This window comes from Macaca thibetana, chromosome 11, assembly GCF_024542745.1.
Source record: "Macaca thibetana thibetana isolate TM-01 chromosome 11, ASM2454274v1, whole genome shotgun sequence".
NCBI classification, from domain to species: Eukaryota; Metazoa; Chordata; class Mammalia; order Primates; family Cercopithecidae; genus Macaca; species Macaca thibetana.
Genome location: NC_065588.1, coordinates 21,350,924 through 21,374,732, shown reverse-complemented (window position 1 = coordinate 21,374,732; position 23,809 = coordinate 21,350,924). Strand labels below are relative to the sequence as shown.

At 34.3% G+C, this 23,809-nt stretch overlaps 1 protein-coding gene across 3 annotated transcripts in view; it reads right to left on the bottom strand.

The window, feature by feature from the left end:
- LOC126930507 (solute carrier organic anion transporter family member 1B3) overlaps window positions 1-23,809 on the bottom strand; it is a 409,969-nt gene that overhangs the window by 57,509 nt on the left and 328,651 nt on the right. For 2 of the 3 annotated variants that reach the window (XM_050747599.1, XM_050747600.1), the window contains 5 exons: window positions 8,518-8,659; window positions 6,502-6,634; window positions 4,317-4,438; window positions 2,468-2,614; window positions 2,170-2,268 (listed from right to left, as the gene is read on the bottom strand). The exons of the other annotated variant lie outside the window; for it this stretch is intronic. In XM_050747599.1, the coding sequence (XP_050603556.1) occupies window positions 2,170-2,268; window positions 2,468-2,614; window positions 4,317-4,438; window positions 6,502-6,634; window positions 8,518-8,659 (643 nt within the window). The remainder of the gene's footprint in view (window positions 1-2,169; window positions 2,269-2,467; window positions 2,615-4,316; window positions 4,439-6,501; window positions 6,635-8,517; window positions 8,660-23,809) is intronic. 3 annotated transcript variants of the gene reach the window in all.

The following is a 23,809-nucleotide window of genomic DNA, read 5'->3' as shown; positions in this document are numbered from 1 at the left end:
AACCAATCAGAAGTCCTTGTCAATTCAGGGCCTAAATTTGTGCATTAAAAGAATAAGCCAGAGCTGAGGAACACAAGTGCTTTTGGACCTGTGGGGAGAGCAGTTCACAACCAAAAAAATTCTCCTATTCTAACCATCACACCCTAAATTCCTGTTCCTGGCACTTTTTACTCATTTATTTTATCTCTTCAGCTCCTTTAAGCATTGGAGTTTGCCAAAGTATACTTTATAAGTGAAGCTCATACTCATCACTGAATAAGAGAAGATATAATAATACCTGAACATTCAATGTTAGAAATTGTATCGTGATAAATTATAAAATCATGTAATGGTTTCTTAATAGAGAGCTTATAAAATAATTTACCTAAGGACATTTACCACTTATTTCTGTACTCTTCGTGATAAAGCAATGATGAAACTGGAGTTGAATGAGTAGAAATAACGTACATAACATGTAGCTACTCTAAGTCATATGTCTAACACTGAACATGTAAAACATTTTATCAAGTATTTTCTTTATAGTTTTAGATTAGCAAACACTTTCAAGCTTTTGGCTGTTGCTGGCCCACTGTGATGTCTATCTCATCGTGGAAATGGATCCTTTGATCTCTTTGGAATGATCTATTGAAGTCCTAGTGAGATAGAAAATCATATTTATTTATTCACAAACATAACTAATTATTATTTGCTAAGAACATGTCATTCTGTCATGTGGTAAAGAGATGGCAAGTAAGCACACAAGTATTAATAGCTCATTGTGAGAAGAGTTACAATAAAGGCATGCTCTTGGCTATTCATTTGGGACTAATAGAAAGTGGTGAAGTAAGGTTTCTCTAGGAGGAGCCATATTTTGGAAGAGACTTCAAGAACTATGCAAATGAAAAAAGGGAAAAGTTTTACCAAGTGTAAATGCAGAGAAATGTGAGATTACAGGGCACAGTAACTCAGTCAATACTTGAATAAGGTATGGATATTAATCAAGAGAAGGAATAGAGGGAATAAAGTGGGTTTGGAGGTAAGATGATGAGATCAGATTTTGACATATTGCGCTTTAGGTGCTAATAGGGTATCTAAGAAGGGAAAACATGAAGAAGAACTGGAAATACCAGTTAACACAAATGATAGAAATATACCCATTTACAAATCTATAGCAAAGTAGGTAGAAATCGATTGTGTTTCACTAACAACAGAAGCAGATTATACTGGATTGAGAAGTGGATGGGAGGTGAGAAGGTGAGATATCTTAGCTAATTTAGTTGATATTTTCCTAGGTGCTTGGCTCTGAAGAGGAATAAAAAAAAGATTCAGCTAGAAAGTTGTGTGGGGGTGTAAAAAACTGTAGCTATGTATAAAGATGGGAAATACTTGAGTGTGTTTGCTGAATCAAAGAGAAGATGGAGATAAAGAAACAGGAAGGGAGAATCTAAGCTCCAGCTAGATCTATCAGCATTGGTTACAGATGGATATATTTTCCACTGAGTTGGGAAAAAGAAAAAGAAGATAAAGACAGATATGGTGCAAGAATATTTTTAGGGAAAAGGGCCTGAAGTTGAGACAGTTTTTATAACATGGCATCACTTTCACCTATGAGACAAGAAGGAAAGTATGCTCTGAGAATGAAGAAGAAAATCATAGATTTAATTTATGTGTCCTCTGCTTTATTCCTTTGTTCAACAAGTACTTACTGAATGTTGCCATATGCCAAGTCCTCTGCTAGGACCAGGGAAAATGACCATAAATTACACAGTGAAGTCTCTCAAATGACTCCAGCCATAAACCAATGCAGCAGCCACAGGAAGACATTAGCAAAGCAAACTTTAAGTTCTACACATCAACATCCAAGCCACCATCAACTGAAAAATAAAATTTACTTGACTGGGCCGTCAGTTTGGGAGGCAGACTTTTTACATTTGGTTATTTTGGACCAAGCTCATGAAAATAAATTTGTTTACATTCTCTCATTTTACACTTAGCTGTAAAAGATAGTATAAATGGGAGCTAGATTTTATATTTATTCTGATTAGTAATGCATTTATTTCCTACTTGTAACTTTCTAATTATATTAAGCAAAGGACTATTGAAAGAGTGAATTCAGTTATTTGGAAAAATGTTTTCTGCGTGTGTGCTTAGAAAGACATTATCATAGTACCTTGTTCTGGTTGCACTTACTTAGATCTACAGATCCAATATCCACGTACATTTTAGAAAACAGAGATCCCAGGGTAAAGCCAATGATTGGACCAATCATTGCGATTGCATTCAATATACCTGAAAATATTATAAAGCAATTTTACTAGATGCCAAGAATGCATGGCTCTTATTCATCATGTTTTTAAAAGAAACATGATACAATTCATATACCCAAATATATGTTCTAATAGGTGAAATAATAAGTTTAGTAACTCTACTATTTCAAAAGTAGACAAAGGGAAAGTGATCATGCAATTTAATATTTTGTGTACATTACCTAAATACAAAGAAGAATGTCCTTCTTTAGCAAAATCATCCATGTAAGAAAGCCCCAGTGGTACTATGGGAGTCTCCCCTATTCCCCGAAGCATATTGCCCATGAACACATACATCCACATGTATGACCCAGATTCCTTCACACAACCTGTGTAGATAAGAGAGTGTTTCATTGTAAACATTAATTTTAGCATTTCTATTACAAATTCAACTACTTAACTCTTACTCTACTCTTTTTTAAAAATTTACAAGTACAAGTAATTTATATTCACTTCGCAAACTTTGAAAATATGGTCTATTAGTCCATTCTTATGCTGCTAATAAATATATACCTGAGACTGGGTAATTTATAAAGGAAAAAGGTTTAACGGACTCACAGTTCCTCATGGCTGGGGGGCCTCACAATCATGGTGGAAGGTGAAGGAAAAGCAAAGACATGTCTCACATGGTGGCAGGCAAGAGAACGTGTGCAGGGTAACTCTCATTTATAAAATCATCAGATCTTGTGAGACTTATTCATTATCATGAGAACAGTATGGGGGAAACCGCCCCCATGATTCAATTATCTCCACTTGGCCCCACTCTTGGCATGTGGAGATTATTACAATCAAGGTGATATTTGAGTGGGGACACAGTCAAGCCATATCATATAGAAAAGCATAAACAAGTAAAAATTATCTGTAATCACATTGCACACAGAAGATCACCTCAAGTGTTTTTATATATCTTCCAGATTTGCACAAAATATGCGCATTACACTCATTATGTCCATTATATGTTTAAAAATCCAGTTCATATTATGAAATGGTATACACAGTTAACCATTAACCATGTTATACACAATATAACCATTGCTATATTATAACAATTGTTCCATGTTGCTAAGATTTTTTAACATCAAAACTTTAATGACTGGACAGTAATGTGTTGAATAAGTTTCAAAATGTGTTTGTTCAATATCTTATTTTTCATTTTCTTTTTTATTGTTTTATTCTGTTAGGTTTATCATGACTATAACTGTAAATAAGTCCTTTTGCAGTTTCCTGGTTATTTCTTCAAGATTAATCAATAATAGCAGAATTTCAGACTAAGTAGGTAAGTATATTTTTGTTCTTAATATATGTTGATAATGAATCTCCAGAAAGATTTACAAATGTATACACTTTCAGCAATATATACAATGTGAAATCCTTTTTTGCCTCCACCTCATTTCTATATATTTTTAGTCTTTTTTTATTTAATAGGTTTAAAAAAATCCTTAGCGGTACAATTTGCAATTATAATTTATAATTTGGGTTACAATAGGCAAAAAAATCTTTAAATGATACAAGAGTTTGCCTTTTGCATTGAAAGCAAAGTTATATGATTTACATATTTATACTATTTCCTCCTGTTTTACTTTAATGCATATATTCTTTGTCAATTTTCTACTGAAAATACTCTCTTTTCTGATCTACTTCTAAACGCTTTTACATATAATACAGTCATCCCTTGGCATATTAAGGAATTTGTTACAGGGCTGCCTGTGTGTTCTCAAATTCATGCACACTTAAGTTCTGCAGTTGGCCCTGTGCAATCCAAATATAGAAAATGTCAGATATTCTTATTGGCAGGTTTATCACCCAGTTTGGATGGACAACATTTGCATAGAAGTGAAACCACATAGTTTAAACCTGTGTTGTTAAAGAGTCAACTGTGTACATTAACACTATAATTATGTCTGTAAGAGTCAAATGTTTTTCCTATTCATTCGTAATTAAATTTTGCTAGTGAATATCACAACAATTTTTGGAGATGTAATTAAATTTATACATGTTGGAAGACTTCTTACTGTCAATGTTAATTCTTACCTTTTCCCACTATCTCAGGTGATGTTCTATTGAGTGCTACAATTTGATTAATTAAACAGGTGGATAAGGTCGATGTTGAATTTTCTGATGAATCAATATTAATTTCTTTAGAATACCTGTAACTGTAAGGACATCACTGAATTAAACATTTTGCTTATCTACTGAATATTTTCACTTTTCCTAGAAATACAGAGAAATATTCCCCTTTATTTGCACCATTATCTTCCCCAAATTACCAGAATCCTTTCTGTCAATTTCCCAGCATGTGTTTTAAGAGATGTGATGGGTAAAAGTGAAACGGAAGTGTCCAGCCAGAAAGATAATTCGGTACACCCCAGGCTAGGTGGGTTATCACCTTCCTATTATCCTAGGAGTGGTTATATTATGGTCAATATATGAAATACCCTGGTTTCACCTTTTTAAAAAGTAATTATTAATTGCATGTAACCATTCATCCTTTTGAATTATCTTCAAAGATGATCAGTCTGTCAGATTTTCTTTCATGGACACATATTCACACACACGCTCTAATGTATGACTCTTCAAAATGTAGTAAAAATAAAATCTAGTCCATTTCAACTACATGGGAGAAAACTTGATAGGAATAACAGAGATGTTAATATCTATAAATAATTAGGTACCATGTGAGCTCTAAAGGCAGCCTACTGTATTCCAGGCATTATGCTCAGCTTCAAAGAACTAGAAATAAAATGCACAGTTTTTGTACTTAGGGAATTTCACACTAATATAAACATATACGATAAAATGTTTGTTTAATATACAAGGTCCTGAGTTGTCACAAAGACAAAGGATATGATCAGCTTTACTTGGAGGTTGTGGGAATAGATCAGAGAAGACACCAAAATAAGAATGACAGGTAAAACGAATCTTGAAGATGAACAGAAGGGTAGACAAAGAAACAAAGGTATTCAAGGCTGTAGAAATAACAGGTGCAAAGGTGTCACATATTATGTCATATTTAGAAAAATGCTTATCTAGACTGTGGTCCTTAATTTTAGGGTGGAATGAAAGATGAAGCTGTGATAGTTGCCTTTAAGGTTTATTTTCCATACAAATCATGACAAATAATAAATAAAGATTAAAAAGGGAATTAGGGGACTCTGACGATATGGTGCCAAAAGCAGAGGAAAAAAAAAATGGACATGATGAAGAAGACACAAAGATAGAAAATGAATCAAGAGAGTGCAGTATGATGAAAACAAGCTAGAGCAGTACCACTAAGAAGAAACTTTTTATAATGCCAAATATGGCAGGGAGATGGAATTAATATGGTGAGCAAATGACATCACTGCTGGATTTGGCATTGAGAAAGTAATTGGTGTCTCTAACAGACACTGCTCCTTGTCTCTCAATATTCTTTCTTCTTTCCTTCCACAGTGATCATAGCTGGGATTTTTAACTGGGAACATGGCATCTTGGAATAACGTCTTTTTTTTCAACATTTATATATTTATGTGTGAAATGTAACTAACATCTGGTAAATGTAAAGTCAGTGGAGATATTTTGCTCCTGAAAATGCTTCTTAAGCCTCAGCCTGTGGGGACTGTTTGTTTCTTCTTCTTCTTCTCTTCTTCTGCCTTGTTGCCTGGAAATACATTGCCATAATTTGGATCATGAGGCCAAGGCCATGCAAGGCATAGCACTACGATGGAAAGAGGTAGAATCATATCATCCTTGAACTGGCTACATTAACTTTAATGTGAAAAATAAGTTTCTCCCTCATGTGCCATTTTAACTTTTCTCTGAGGAGCATCTGACTGTAATTATAACTACACAGTGACCTTAGGAATAACAGCTTCAGCGAAATGATGGGAACACCTATACCTCAGTGGGTAGAGGTATAAGTGTTGAAGTGTTATCAAAAATAATCAAAATCTTATAGGCAAAGACATACAGTATATATGTTATACTAAAAACTCGTAAAAAGCCTATGTATTTCATTTGAAACTCTACAGTTTAGTCTTTTTGTTACTTCAAAGTCTATGAAAGCTATGATAAAGTGATTATGTAGACAAATAGACACTATTTCTATACACACTTAGTGAGTATACTTCTCAAAAGGTAACAGCCTATTTAAAGGGATAATAATAAAATTCTACTCCTAATTTACAAGGTACTGATAGTTACTGGCACAGAGGCCTTTTTCTTTTTTTTAAACACTTACTATCCCATGAAGAAATGTGGTAAAGCAGTCAAAACACCTCCAATTCCCATAATGAAACAACCGATTCCAATTAACTTTGGTCTGTGTAGTTTGGACCCAAAGTAACTCACAAATACAATCACAAGCAAATTTCCTAGGAAGAGAACAAAAGTATGTTGATACAACTTAGTTCAATTTTGCGTCTAGAATTGAAAACCCCAGAATGGATGCAAATAGAATCCAGACATAGTGCCTTCCCTCAAAGATGATGTAATTTAATTGAGAAGGTGAATTCACCTACATTAGACCACTCACTGAAAAGTTGTTTTAAATACCAAAAAAAAGCACTTGAATTACTTGGCAATATTAGTGAAGCAAAATTTTACTGAAAAATTTGGAGTTGACTGGATTATATTAGAATGAAGAAAAATGGAGCTGAATCTTCCTGATCTGAGGGTAAGGTGCTCCTTCATGCATTTCTTTTTTATTCTTAATATTAGTTAAATTTCTAAATGTACCTGACATGAAGCTCACAGCCAGAAATAAGAAAGTTACTTGAAAAAGAATAAACTATGGCATCTGTCTTCAAGAAGTTTGAAGACAAAACAGAGGGACAGAACTGCCAACAAATCACAGAAAGGGGGAACTTAATTAAGAGCTTCCAGAGGCCAGGCGCAGTGGCTCACGCCTATAATCCCAGCACTTTGGGAGGCCGAGGCGGGCGGATCACGAGGTCAGGAAATCGAGACCATCCTGGCTAACACGGTGAAATCCCGTCTCTACTAAAAATATAAAAAAATTAGCCGGGCGAGGTGGCGGGCGCCTGTAGTCCCAGCTACTCGGGAGGCTGAGGCAGGAGAATGGCGTGAACCCGGGAGGCGGAGGTTGCAGTGAGCCGAGATCGTGCCACTGCACTCTAGCTTGGGCGACAGAGCGAGACTCCGTCTCAAAAAAAAAAAAAAAAAAAAGAGCTTCCATAAAGTTTCCTGGAGGAGAAGCCACTTGAGATTTAATGTCGTGCATAAGTCATTTATATTAAATAATATACATAGAGCATATCAAATGGAAAGAGTCATGACCACTTCTAATCCATCTGGAGCCTCATGCACAACAATGAAGAAATAGCAGTTAAGGATTCCTGAGCATTTATGAAAAAAATAGCATAAAAATAGTTTGGAAGAAAAGCACCAAAATGAATGAGTAAATTTTTTACTTTATAAAAAATTTAGTGTCTTTAGGAGTACAAGGGCACATTGCATCCGTAAAATCAGAACTGGCAGCCTAAAAATAATAAGTGCTGTTGTAAATGTAAAATATAGATATATATACAAATTAGAACTCGCTATGGTAAGATGACTGATGGCATCAGCAAAGATTAATGAAATATAAAGAAAAACAATAGAAATTTAGGAGGAAAAAATTTAAAGAGAAAAATTCCCAGAAAATTTAATATTCATCTCATAAATGCTCTAGAAGAAAATAACTAAATAGGGAAAGACGCAAATATGAACCAGAAAATGTTTTCCCTGAGCTATTATTGGAGAAATCCAAGTTAAAATGAAGACAACAAAATATCTTCAATATTTCAAAGGAAAGATTTTGGTGTGCTCAGTGAAACAATAGAAGTCTAATGTAGGTTGCTCTGAAAAGATTCCTTTCTCCTTAAGAATAACAGTCCTCTCCCAAACTTTCTTCATCTTGAGAGAGGGGAGGTAAAGTAGGGCATGGTGTTAGTTTGCAAAAATTGAATTTGTGTAGAATCAGGGTTTCTGAACATCCTCACTATCAATATTTTTGGCTACATCATGCTTTGTACATTATAGAATATTTAGCAGTACCTCTGACCTCTACTTTAGATACCAGTAGTACCTCCCTTGCCCCCCATTCCCTGTCCAGTTATGACAACCAAAAATGTTTTTGGTCGTTTCCAAATTGCCTCTGAGAGATAAATTTACCCCAGTTGATAACCAGTGGTGTAAAGCATATTTTTTTTTAACTTTGCAAGTTTGGTTATTAAAACAGAAAAAAAAATGTTACCAATTTCAAAGCTTCCATCAATAAAACCAACAAGAGAAGAGGATATCTCAAATCTCCTTTCTATATGAATGATGGAACTTTTCATAACAACTGCACCTAGTGCCTTAGCAATAAAGCTGAGTGCCAGAGCTGCCAAGAACATCTGAAATCAGAAGGAAAGGGGAAAAATGGTTAATCAAAGGACTATATAATGTCAACAGGCACATGGAATTATAATAGCTTTTCTTCTTTACTTAAAAACATTATTTGTATCTTAAAAACCATACTTAGTTTTCCCTCTTACCAGGTACTACTAATCAGGTACTAACATTTAAATGTTATTATCACTACACTGATAAAGCATCATTTCTAATTTGGTTATAATATCAAAATATTACAGCATTGCAGTTAAGATTGTTATTTTAAAATTAATCTCATTAACTGATTTATAGAAAGCTACTTCACGTTCTCAGATGGCCATGATGATGAGCTATTCTTTATTTCCATGTGAATAGCATTGGCTAACTGGGAGGGGAGTGGCAGTACATTCTCAAAGGTAGCATGTCCAGGAAGCCAGCTGAAAAATAGAACTTTTCAGAGGCAAAGAAAAATTCTATGACCAACACAACTGACTGGCATCCAGCATAAGAGGCAGTGGTTATAGATGTTTTATTTGTCAATTTCATGTTAATAAAATGTATCGATTAATCAGTTCTCTTACAGCTCACATTTATATCCATAAACAAATTTCTTTGGGCGTCTACTATTAACATTTACCTTGTTATATATTAGATGTTTATATCCCCTGCCTCAAATTTATATGTTGAAACTCTAATTTCCAATGTGTTGATATTTGGTGATAGGGTCTTTTTGAGGAAATTAGGTCATGAGAATGGAGCCCTCTTGATAAGATTAGTGCCCTTATAAGACAATAAATTAGAGATTCTATTTCTCTCTCTCTCTCTCTTTCCCCTCCCCGCCAAGTGATGATACAACAAGGATATGGCCTTCTAGAAACCAGGAATAGGGCCCTTTATCAGAAGTCTATCATGCCAGAACGCTGATATCAGAATTCTCAGCCTCTGGAAATGTGAGAGATAAATATCTGTTGTTTAAGACACCGAGTCTGTGCTATTCTGTCACTCTGAACTGACTAAATGACCCCTTCTAATTACCTCCTATATTTCCCAATGGTTTCCACTACCATGCCTAGCTTCAATTATTGCAAGAGCCCCCTAAGCCCATGTGTCTACTTCTGTGCACATCTACCTAACAGTCTCTTCTCAACAAAGTAGCTAAAGAAGTCCTTTAAAAATCAGAAATAGACCATGCTGCCCCTTTGTCTTCCCATATGGGTTATAGTAATATCGAGTTTTTTCCGATAACCTATGAGACCATAAACAACCTGTCCTCTTTTTGACACCCACCTCCCTACAAATATTCCTCTTATCTTTCTAATCTTATACTTTGTTACTCTTGTCCTTGGTCATTCCTCTCCAGCTACATTAGACCTTCTTGTTGTATATTGAGCATTCCAGATTCATTATATTGCTCCAGGCTTTTTGTTCTTTTCACTTGACATGAAAGGCTCTTCCCTAGTCGTATTTCTATCATTCATTCCTTCACACCCTTAAGAGTTTTGCTAAATAGAACTTTCACAGTGAGGTTCTCCTCAACCACTCTCTTTAAAATTGCACGCCTTTCTGCTCACAATGCATTTATTCCTTTACGTGTTTATTTTATATTGCCACAGCAGAATATTAGCCCCCATCAAGTCATAGGTTTTTGTCTGTTTTGTTCATTGCTCCATCCCCAGTGATTAGGACAGTGCCTGTCACAAAGATGCTTAAGAAATAATGAGTGAACATTTATATAACCAAAACCTACTCTGTGTCTTGTCCTAGGCTATGTTTGGGGGATAGAGATAAAAGGCCCCCCCCCAAAAAACTCTTTGATAGCTGACAAAATGTGGGTGTGTTCCTTTCTGCATAAGAAACTGTCAAATGATACATGGTATTAATGAAGATAAAAGGAATTGAAAAAATTTATTAAATGATACAACTTACAGAGATAACTAAAAGTTTTAAAATAAAATATAAAAAGTTGTCTACGAAACAGCATAATAAAAGGTAGAAGAGTATCAATACTAGTTGTACTAAGTTGATGATGGGAAGAACAAGACAGGAGAAAGGGGCAATGGAGTTAGGCAAAAATTATAGAGATTTTCTTCAAAGATAGTCAATTCTAACATCTTGTAAAAATGTATACAGTCTTTGTGCCATAGAATAGTGATAAAAATTGTTCAGGTTCTAATCATTAAAAAATCATTTTATTAAAAAGGACTAAAAAATGTGTAAGATAGTGACATCAGCAAGACAGCAGAACAGCCCTGGAACCTCAACAGCAAGGCACAATTTTAACACTATATGTACTAAATGCCTCTGTAGGAATTTCAGACACCAATTACAAGGTTTCTTGTACCTCCAGACTATCGTGAAAACAACCTGGCAAGAAAAATCATGATTGTTTCCAGTCTCTCTCACTAGAGTCTTTCTCACTCCACACTGTGCAATGCAGTTGGAAGGAAACATTTAATCCCCTATGTTCAATATTTTGATTTTTAAGGAGGTTGCCCAAGGACTGGCTTCTGACTTGCCTGTATTCAAGTACAAATAAAAATGGGGTCTTTCAAAGCAAAGGCAACCAAAGGTGCACCAAAACTGCAGTTCCAGACATAGACACTAGGTGGAGCACCAGTACAACAATTTAATGCAGCCCCAGAAAGGCCACTCTCAAGCAACAGGGGAGGGTCTTTTACAGAAATCAGCAAACCTTTTCAAACAGATTACACACACAAGCCTAAAGGAGAAAGAAAAGAATGTATACTAGAAAAATAGCATGAGTAGGCCACGGAATCTCTATCCAGAATTAGTGAGGAGAGTTCTCCTTGTAGAAAATCATCTCACAAAGTCTGGGAGAGTTGGCTGATTTTTGAAATGTTAAAATCTCAACAACAAAAGAATACAAAGTATAAAAAGAAAGAAAGGATTCTCACACATTAAAAGGAAAAAAATTACATCTCCAGAAACTGACCGAAAACAAATGAAGATACAGAAATTGCCAGACATGGGACTTGAAATTAGTCAAGTATGTGCAATGAATTAAAAGAGAACACGAACAGACAACTAAATGAAATGAAGAACATAACAAATAAACAAAATAGGAATATTAACAAAGTAGAAACTATGAAGAACCAAATCGAAATTCTGGAGTTGAAGTATAAAATAACTGAATTGAAAAATTCATTAGAAAGACTCAAAAGGTAACTTGGCTAAGCAGAAGAAAAAAATCAGCAAAATCAGAGACAGAACTTGTAAAATTAGAGTCACAGGTGCAAAAAGAAAAGAAGAACAATGAAGACCCTAAAGAAATTATGGGACACCATCCAGCAGGGCAACATATGCATTATGGGAATACCAGAAGAGAAGTAAATGAGAAAGGTCTGAAAACTTATAAATTATGGCCCCCAATTTTTTAAATCTTAGGAGATAAAGGAACCCAAACATTTAAGAAGCTCAAATAACTCCAAATAAGATAAATCTAAAAAACTCTATACCAAGACACAGTATAATCAAACTGTCAAAAATTACACACAAACAGAGAATCTTAAAAGCAGCAGCAAAAAAAACCCATTCATTTAGTACAAGGAAGCTGACAGCTCTTCAAGTGGTGTTTGGAAAACTGGATACCCACATGCAAAGAAATGAAGTTGGGCCCTTACCCTATAGTATATGCAAAAATTAACTCAAAATGAACTCAATACCTAAACGTAAGACCTTAAACTTACAGAAAAAAAATAGAAGAAAAGCTTCGGGACATTGAATTTGGCAAATTTTTAAATATGATACAAAAAGCACAGGGAACAAAATTAAAAATACGCAAATCAGACTATATCAAACTTAAATCTTCTGCACATAAAGGAAAACAACAGGGTGAAAAGATAACCTATGGAATGGCATAGAATAAATGCAAATAATATAAGTGGTGAGGAGTTAATATCTAGAATATATGGACTTTTCCAAGGAAATAACAACGACAAAGAGCAACCCAATTTAAAAATGGGCCAAGGACTTACACAGACATTTCTGCAAAGAAGATATACAAAGATCCAATAAGCACATTAAAAGATGCTCAACTTTCTAATTATCAGGGAAATGCAAATTAAAACCACAATGAGATATCACCCCACAGCCATCAGAAAAGTCACTATTTCAGGAATAGAGAATAATGAGTGTTGATGAGAATATAGAGGAGTTAGGAACTTCATGTTTGTTGATGGAAATATAAAATGGTTCAGCCCTCATGAAAAAGAGTTTAGAGGTTCCACAAATACCAAAAAATAGAATCACCATATGAGCCATTTAATTCTTCTTCTGGGTATATATTCAAAATAATTCAAAACAGGATCTAGCAGAGATATTTGCACATGCATATTCATTGCAGTATTATTAACAACAGCCAAGAGGTAGAAGCAACCCAAATGTCTATTGATGAATGAATAAAGCAAATGTGTTATACATACACAATGGAATATTATGCAGACTTAAAAAATAAGTAAATTACATCACATGCTACAATATGGATGAAACTCAAGGACATTATGCTAAGCTAAATAAGCCAGTCACAAAAAGAGAGATACTGTATAATTTTACTCATATGAAATATTTACAGTAGGCCGGGCGTAGTGGCTCACACCCTTAATCCCAGAACTTTTGGAGGCCAAGGTGGGCGGATCACGAGGTCAGGAGTTTGAGACCAGCTTAGCCAACATAGTGAAACCCTATCTCTACTAAAAATACAAAAAAACTCGGGAGGCTGAGGCAGGAGAATGGTGTAAACCCAGGAGGCAGAGCTTGCAGTGAGCTGAGATCCGGCCACTGCACTCCAGCCTGGGTGACAGAGCGAGACTCCGTCTCCAAAAAAAAAAAAAAAAAAAAAAAAAAAAAAAAAAATTTACCTGGGCATGGTGGCAGTCGCCTGTAATCCCAGTTACTTGGGGGGCTGAGGCAGGAGAATCGCTTGAACCCAGGAGGCAGAGGTTGCAGTGAGAAGGGATCGCCCCACTGCTGCACTCCAGCCTGGGTGACAGTGCAAGACTCTATCTTAAAAAAAAAAAAAAAAAGAAACAAAGAAATATTTAAAGTAGTCGAAAAAATAGAAACAGAAAGTGGAAAGGTATTTACTAAGAACTGTGGAGAAGATAGTTTAGTGGATACAAAGTTTCGTCATTGGAAAACGAAAAAGTTCAAGAGATCTATTCATCAATGTGAGCGTACTTTACACTTTTTAATTGTACACTTAAAAAGTGGTTGAAAAGGTACATTTAATGTTATGGGTTTTTTACCAGCATGACAAAATAATGCATTATTTTATAGGGAGAAAAAGTAATGTGAGTGGTCTCCTGCTGAGAGAATTAACCTCTCCTACTGGATATGTTTAAAGTGCCAGAGTGGCTGCAGATAGGAGTTCTACGACATTTTCATTTGCTTTACAATAGCTCTTTACCATACTGTTATCTACTAATTTATGAAGTTCTGTACTGATGGAGAACTTCTTGATAAACATCCCCTCCTCCATTCCTCTCTCTCCCTCTACTAATTCAGGTTCTTTTATAATGAGCTATATTTTCATGGTCACATTTTATTAGATTTTATTAATTTGTAATAAAAATGTCATATCCTTGTATGTAAACTGTCAAGATTTGTTATGATAAAATATTTATCAAGAGGATTATTATAAAAAACTATAAAGATGATCTCCACCACATTTTTTGGTTGTTTTTTGGTGGCATTAAAACATTTTTAGAAATAACTTTTGTTATAAAGCATTTTAAAAATAAAATTTGTCATGTAGTTGGAATCATATAGTAGGTAACATTTTAATATTGACTTCTTTTACTTATAAATACGCTTTTAATGTTTTATGTCTTTTCATTGGTTATGTCTCATTTCTTGTTAATCACCCAAAATATTCTTATTCTATTGCATGAATGTACCATAGTCGCTTTACCCATTCACATATTGAAGGACACCTTGGTTGCTTCTAGCTTATGGCAGTTATCAATAAGGCTGCTATAAACACCTGTTTGCAGGTTGTTGTTGTAGACATGCTTCCCACTTGGTAGTTATTTCAGTGAATACCAAGAACTGCAAATGCTTGGCTGTATGGTAAGCCTATCTTTACATTTGTAAGAAACCATTAGAATATTTTCCAAAGTGGCTGTACTATTTTGAATTCTCATTGGCAATAAGTAAGAGTTCCTTTTGCTCCACATTCTTGCCAGTATTTGGTATTTTTTGTGTTTGGAATTTTAGTCCTTTAAACAAGTATATAGTGATATAGCTCATTGTTTAATTTACAATTCCCTAATGATGTGATGTGGAGCATTTTTCCACATGCTCATTTGTCATCTCTGTATCTTCTTCAGTGAGGCATCTGTTCAGATTTAATCCTCATTTTATCATTGGGTTATTTTTCCAATTGAGTTTTTGGTGTTCTTTGCATACTTTTGAATATCAGTTCTTTATTGGATATATCATTCCAATGTCTTCTGGTCTCTGATGAGAAATCGGTTGTTAATTTTATTAAGGAACTCTTGCCTATGATTATTTCCTGCTCTTGTTGCTGTCAAGATTCTGTATTTATTTTTATTTTTTGGCCTTTGATAGTTTGATCATAATGTGCCTCAAAGTGGATCTCTGAGTTAATTTTATTTGGATTTTATGCTTCTACAATGTTTAGATCATATATTTTATCAAATTTGGGATGTTCTCAGCCATTTTTTTTTCCAAATATTATTTCTTCCCTTTTCTCTCTCTCCTCTCCTACTGGAACTACCATAATTTTTATGCTGGTTCACCTGATAGTGTCCCACAGTTCCCTAGGTTTTGTTAATCTTTCTTCAGTTTTTTTTTCTTTCTGCTTCTCAGACTAAACATTTCAATTGTCTTACCTTCAAGTTTGCTGATTCTGTGTTCTAACTGCTAAAATTTGCTGTTGAACCTTTGTCTAAGTCAGTTCAGACTGCTATCACAAATTATGATGGACTGTATGGCTTAAACAACAAACAGTTATTTCTCACAGTTGTGAAGAGTGAGAAGTCTGAGATAAGGGTGCCAGCATGGTCAATTTCTGGTGAGGGCCCTCTCATAGGCTGCAAACAGCTAACTTCTCTTTGTGTTCTCACATGAAGGAAAAAAAATCTAGTGAGCTATTCATCATTTTCTTGTAAGGCACTACTTGCATTATAAGAGCAAATTTCTCATAATCTCTTTAGCTCCCAAAGACCTCCAAATACTATCACGTTGGATTTTGAAATTCAATATACAGTTTTGGGGACAGGGGAACAAATATTTAGTCCATAACACCTTCTTGTAAATTTTCATTTTGTTTATTGTATTTGTTACCTCCTTTGACCTTTCACTTGCCTTGCTCTAAGCTTGGGGGTTAGCATTAGGTAAAATGATACAATCTTCTCAGACGTTTTATGAGCATATGTCTTGCCTTGGACATATGTGTGGCTCCCTAAATACCTTTGTGTACATGCCATCCCATCCTAGCTATAATAAACTTGATAATAATAACTTATTTTCATCATCAGTGTGAGCTACCATCTCTAGCTATATGTTCTAAACTTCTTCAAATAAAAACCAGAGATATAAATGTGCACAATCATAAAACAAAATGTGCATTGGCAGAAAGAGACAATTGACATTGAGATAGGAAATAAAGTCTGTATTTACCTGCAATCATGGCAGATCAGTCATTAATTTATTATGGCAATAGTTCTAAACTTAAAGTCAGAAGACAGTTCCAAGTTTCTCATTTGTCAAATGCACAACTTTGATTAGCTTTGGAACTCAACTGATTTACTCAAGAAACGCTCATCGAGCAAGTGCAATATAGCAGTTACTCTGCTAAGCTATGTAGTTGAGGCAGGTATAGAGGAACAGGAACGAGGACGGTAAAAACAAATAAGACATAATCAATGCACTAAAAATTATAATCTTCAGTGACAGTAAACCAATAATGACAGTATAACATGTATGGGGTTCTATAATTGCCATAATTTTATAATGGTATGAGCAGATAGGAAAAAGGGACTATTCTGACCTTACAGGTTAAAGTTCTTACAGATGTGTTGACACTGGGGCTAAGCCTTCAGTTGGTAATAGAAGCTTAGATATTGAAGACACAAAATATGTAAAACAAAATAGGAAGCACATGAAAAGCCCCTAAGAAGTGAAATAACATGGATTATTTGAAAACTAGAAATAATATTTGTGTAGGTGAAGTGTAAAGACAGAAATATGTTCAACACTGAGGGGTCAGTATGCATTTTAAAATATTACATAACAAAATTAAATTGTAGAGGGTTCTTCCTGGCAGCCAGGAAGAAGAAGAACTTACAAAAAAAGATCTGTTAGAAAGCTGACTTCAGAAAAAAAAATGAGTAGTGATGAAAAGTAGTTAACAAGCTTACAGACACACAAGGAAGAGTTTAAGAGGAGAACCAACAGGAGGTGGAGAAAAGAGAAAATGTAAAGTCTGATTTTGTAGAACATATGAACAAACAAATAACATAGTTTGAAATAATATAACAGTGTTCAAATTATCCACTTATGAAGATCATGAAAAATGACAATCAACTAATACTAATTCATAGATGGCACACACGTTGTAGTCCTTTAATGAAGTATTTTAAAATAACTATTCTAACTACTCCCTAGTTAGAATAGTTAGTTCTCTTCATAACTATTGACATAAAGAAAACAATGTCATAGTGAATGAAAATATAGGAAATGTCACTAAAAGAAAAGAGGTATAAAAATAAGAAAAATTTGCAATATTTGAAGTAAATAAGTATAACTGAAATGTTAACTTATACCACAGCTTCTGGACAGGTATTGTGTATATACTGTCTTTGTAATATATACCTTTCTGTGATGTATGTTGTAGCCCTTCTTCAAATTTTCCAAATTAATTTATTCACAAAAGCATTAATGGGAAATATAGCTTTTGAAAAATATTTGATAACATCGATAAAGGAGAAGGATTACATCAGATATCCCACAAAAATAACTTCACAACACTTTCCTGCACTTCACATATTTCTTTCCAAATAATACAGAAAGAGCATAAGCATAAATCATGTCATTATATGGAATCTACTATTTTTCAGGAACTGTTCCAGCTATTTTGTGTATATTATTTCTAGTGTCTGCAAAATCTTTGCCTGGTATGTGTTACTGTCTTCATTATACAAATAAGAATAATAAAGTTTAGAGATGCAAAGTTATTTAACTAGAGAAACAAAACTGAAGTGAGCATAACTGGAATTGGAACAAAAGTATTATACATGAAAAAGAAAAGTAGTTCATGAACACAATATAACCCCCTTTTTTCTTCGTCTCCTTTTTATCTTGAGTCAAAGCCTTATTACGTCTCACTTCGTTAATCTGTGGTACACTGCTGCTTCTCTCCATTTGAAACAATGGGAATTCTGCATGAATTTTAATGCCCAGCTTAATGCCACCTCCTTAGCGAAGCTTTATTTCTTCTAGTAGGAATTTGTTTTGTATCTCTTATACAACGAATGTATCATGTGGAATGGAAATTTTCTAGAGCAAAACACATAATAAAAATAATGAAGTTAAAAAAATTTTGAAATGTTTTATCCATGAAGATCTTTGTAATACAGCTCTATTTGCATTTTTCTCTATTTAAACTATTTAAAATATGTGTTAAAATTGTTTTACAAATTAAAAAAATGTAGTCCATTAAATTGAATAAAATATTTTTAAGTGTTCTTTTTATTGCTTACTTTAATATTAAAAAATAATGGATATAATTATTCTTGTTGGATCTATTAGTTTATTTTCATGCACATCAATAAGAACACATTGTATATTCATGTATTGTATGCATTTCTTAAGAGTATCTATATTATCATGTAATTTATTTTTCTGATTTTAAAAAGTTATTCCTAGAAATTTTAGTTTATTTATAATATTATTTAAAATCTTATTTATTTATTTATTTATTTATTGATGTATTGAGGCAGACTCTCACTCTGTCACCCAGGCTGAAGTGCACTGTTGTGATCTCGGCTCACTGCAACCTCTGCCTACCAGGTTCCAGCGATTTTCCTGCCTCAGCCTCCTGAATAGCCAGGACTACAGGCATATGCCATCAAACCTGGCTAATTTTTATATTTTCAGTAGCGACAGGGTTTCACCGTGTTGGCCAGGCTGATCTCGAACCCTTGACCTCAAGTGATTCGCCCACCTCAGCATCCCAAAGTGCTATGACTACAGGTGTGAGTCACTGTGGCTAGCCTAAAATCTCTTTTTTAAAATTTGACATTTATGATTACTAGATTTAAAGTTGTTAATATTTTCTCTCTAACTTTTATTTTAAGTTCAGAGGTACATGTGAAGGTTTGTTATACAGGTAAACGTGTCATGGGGGTTTGAGGTACAGATTATTTCATCATCCAGGTATTAAGCCTAGTACTCAATAGTTATTTTTTCTGCTTCTCTCTCTCCTCCCACCCTCCACACTCAGCTAGACCCCAGTGTTTGTCAACCCCTTTTTTGTGTTCATGAGTTCTCATCATTCAGCTCACACTTGTAAGTGAGAACATGAAGTATTTGGTTTTCTCTTCCTGCGTTAGTTTGCTAAAGATGATAGCTTTCAGCTCCATCCATATTTCCACAAAAGACATGATCTTGTTATTTTTATGGCTGCACAGTATTTCATAGTATGTACCGCATTTCCTTTATCCAATCTGTCATTGATGGGCATATAGGTTAATTCCATGTCTTTCTTTGCTATTGTGAATAATGTTGCAATGAACATTCACATGCATGTGTCTTTATAGTAGAATGATTTATATTCTTCTGGATGTATATACAGTGATGAGGTTGCTGGGTTGAATGGTAGTTCTGGTTTTAGCTCTTTGACATATTGCCACACTGCTTTGCACATGGTTGAACTAATTTACACTCCCACCAACAGTGTATAAGTGTTCACTTTCTCCACAACCTTGCCAGGCATCTGTTAGTTTTTTATTTTTTAATAATAGTGATTCTGACTAGTGTGAGATAGTCTCACTGTGGTTTTGATTTGAATTTCTCTAATGATCAGTAATGTTGGCCTTTTTTTTTTTCATGTGCTTATTGGCCATGTGTATGTCTTCTTTTGAAAAGTGTCTGTTCATACGCTTTGCCTACTTTTTAATAAGGCCATTTGTTTTTCTCTTATAAATTTAAGTGTCTTATAGATGCTGGATATTAGACTTTTGTTAGATGTATAATTTGTAAATATTTTCTCCCATTCTGTAGGATGTCTGTTTATGCTGTTGACAGTTTCTTTTTCTGTGCAGAAGCTCTTGAGTTTAGTTATTTCTCATTTGTCAATATTTGCTTTTGTTTTGATTGCTTTTGGTGTCGTTTGTCATGAAATCTTTGTCGTTTCTATGTCCAGGATGATATTGCCTAAGTTGTCTTCCAGGGTTTTTGTAGTTGGAGGTTTTAGATTTAAGTCTTTAGTCTGTCTGGAGTTGATTTTTATGTATGGTGTAAGGAAGGGGTCCAGTTTCAATTTTCTGTGTATGACCAGCTAATTATCCCAGAACCACTTATTGAACAGGGTTCCCCCCTTCCCCAATTGCTTGTTTTTTCAGCTTTGTTGAAGAGCAAATGATCATAGGCATGCAGCCTAATTTCAGGGCTCTCTATTTGGTTCCATTGGTTTATGTGTCTGTTTTTCTACTAGTACCATGCCGATTTGGTTACTATAGTTCTGTAGTATAATTTGAAATCAGATGGCATGATGTCTCCAGCTTTGTTCTTTTTGCTTAGGATTGTCTTTGCTATTTGGGCTATTTTGGTTCTGTATGACTTTCAAAATTCTTTTTGTTTTTTAGTTCTGTGAAGAATATTGTTGGTAGTTTAATAAGAATAGCATTGAACCTGTAAGTTGCTTTGGGCAGTATGACCATCTTAATGATATTGATTCTTCCTATCTATGAGTATGAGATATTTTTCTCTTTGTTTGTGTCTTCTCTAATTTCTTTGAGCAGTGTTTCATAATTCTCAATGTAGAGATTTTTCACCTCCCCAGTTAGCTATACTTCTAAGTATTTTATTCTTTTTGTGTCAATTGTGAATGGGATTGCCTTCCCAATTTAGCTCTCGGTCTGTTATTGGTGTATAGGAATTCTAGTGACTTTTGTACATTGATTTTGTGTCCTGTAACTTTGCTGAAGTTGTTTAACAGCTGAAGGAGCTTTTGGAGTTTTCTAGATATAGAATCATGTCATCTGCAAACAGGGATAGTTTGACTTACTTTTTGACCATAGACCATTACTTTTAAAATGGTGAAAAACATTATCTTGGTAAACTCACAGCAAATAATGCTAAATAGGAATTTTCTCAATTTACTTTTATCTACGTTGAACTATGTAAATGTTTCACTTTAAATAAACTATCACATTTTCTCTCTTCAGTTTCCCCTTTTCACAAATATTTATGTAAGAAAAATTTGAATAAATTGTATTTATTATTTTTTTCATTTGCCATTTTTTATTGCTGCAAAGTCATAGGTATTTTCAATTGCTTTTTATTCAGGTATAGAATATAAGTTTACCTAATTCAAATAAGACCTGTATTAAAATAATTTTTCTATCTGTCAAGATTTTCTAAAATACAATATTAGAATTTCAAAATTATTTTATGCAATTTAAACTCTAATAAACTAATTTGGCCAGCTCTTTTTCTTATATCTATCTGCAAGTTTTGTTTTTAATAGTGAAAATATGCTAAACTGTTCAAAAACAGTTTTGACTCTCTATTGATTACTTTGACTACAGAACTTCAATGCATTTTGAGAAAATGCAATAAAACCTTATAGAATTAATTTATGCATATGTTTACTATCATAGAGGAACTTTTGTAATTCAGATCAGCATCTTCTCAGAACTTTTACAGTTTGATTATTCATATATATGTAAATGTCGGCAAGCACTGCTTCAATTAGTGGAATATCAAATATTAGACAGAATTATGGATTATATGTAAATTGTTGTAAAATATAAAAATGCTTTGCTCCATTAATTTTTTTCTTTGAAAAAGAAGAACATTATTTTCTCATATTAAGGTATGATTGACAAATAATATTCTATGTATTTAAGATATACATTATATTTTTTCATTTTAGTAAATTGTTTTCTACTGCAACACCCAAGATCCAGTAAAATGTGTATTTTGTATGAGCAAAAAAAAAAGGTAATTTATTATAAATCTTGAATTTATGTTAGCTATTGTAATGTTATTTACAATAATATGAGAATTTTTTTTTTTTTTTCTTGAGACACACTCTTACTCTATCTCCAAGGATGGAGTGCAATGGCATGGTCTTGGCTCACTGCAACCTCTGCCTCCTGGGTTCAATCGATTCTCTCACCTCAGCCTCCTGAGTAGCTGGGACTAAAGGCACGTGCCACCACACTTGGCTAATTTTTGTAGTTTTAGTAGAGACGGGGTTTCACTATGTTGGCCAGGCTCGTCTCGATCTCCTGACCTCGTGATCCGCCCGCCTCGGCCTCCCAAAGTGCTGGGATTGATTACAGGCATGAGCCACACACCTGGCCTAATGTGAGAAATTTTTACCTTTGAAAAATACAGTTTGAAAAATTATGTTTTTATTCTATGAATTTAGTTTCAAAAATTTATTGAATTAATTATTTTTTGAATTTTGAACATCTAATAACATGGATATACAATTGTCATCACTTAATCATTTGCAAAGTTATTTTTCTGCTAATGACATCAACATATTAATAGCTATTACTTTACTTAGTATACTTAGGAATAAGAAGTTGGATAAAACTGGAACATAGGATGGGTATACACTTGTTAAATGTTTGTTGAATTTTAAATAATCTTTGATTATTTTCACATATTAAAGAATTTAGTATTTTATTTTATTTTATTTTATTTTATTTCTTTGAGACGGAGTCTGACTCTGTCGCTCAGGCTTTAGTGCAGTGGCATGATCTCGGCTCACTGCAAGCTCCGCCTGCCTGGTTCACGCCATTCTCCTGTCTCAGCCTCCTGAGTAGCTGAGATTACAGGTGCCGGCCACCACGCCTGGCTAATTTTTCTATTTTTAGTAGAGACGGGGTTTTACCGTTTTAGCCAGGATGGTCTGGATCTCCTGACCTTGTGATCCACCCGCCTTAGCTTCCCAAAGTGCTGGGATTATAGGCGTGAGCCACCACACCCAAGCAGTTTTTAAAATTATTTTACTCTTCACATCAATTTGATGACAAAGGGCATTCCTTAACTTGTTTTATTGAAATTCAAAACTATTTCAATTGAATAACACAAATAATTTGGCCTCTCTTTATCTTCCAATTCATCTTGAAAAATTACCACTGCATTTTCCCTGCCCTTCAGGAACAAATTATAGTCTTGGCTGGGCGCGGTGGCTCACGCCTGTAATCCCAGCACTTTGGGAGGCTGAGAGGGGCAGATCATGAGGTCAGGAGATCGAGACTATCCTGGCTAACATGATGAAACCCCGTCTCTACTAAAAATACAAAAAATTAGCCAGGCGTGGTGGCGGGAGCCTGTAGTCCCAGCTACTTGGGAGGCTGAGGCGGCAGAATGGCGTGAACCTGGGAGGCGGAGCTTGCAGTGGGCCACTGCAGCCTGGGAGACACAGTAAGACCCCATCTCAAAAAAAAAAAAAAAAAAAAAAAAAATTTACAGTCTTAATTAACTTCTGAACATTTGTAGTTATTTCTTCTTATCTGAATTGTACAATTGCTTAGAAGATTTTCTGGTTAGAATGTTGTATATATAATTTTATTATTAGCCATCAGTTTCCATAGTTTTAGTTTAATTTTGAATTGAATGTATGAGTATAAACTCAATATACATGATTCAAGTACGTTTTACTGGTGCATTTCAGAAAGCGTAGGCTGTCTTTATTTCATGTGTGTTTCTAAACCTAATATTTTCCTTCTTTTTTCGTCTACTTTACACTCACTTTACTATATTCTTGGCTAAATCAGAAACCCATCTGTGGACTTAGATCGTATGTTATACAATAAAAGAGAATGTACTTTAGAGTCAGATCTGGGCCAAGTTTTTGTTTTTTGTTTATTTTGCTGCTATTTGTTTGTTTTTGCTTGCTAACCTTACAAAGATGAAAAAGTTACACAATTCACAGAAATATAGTTTCC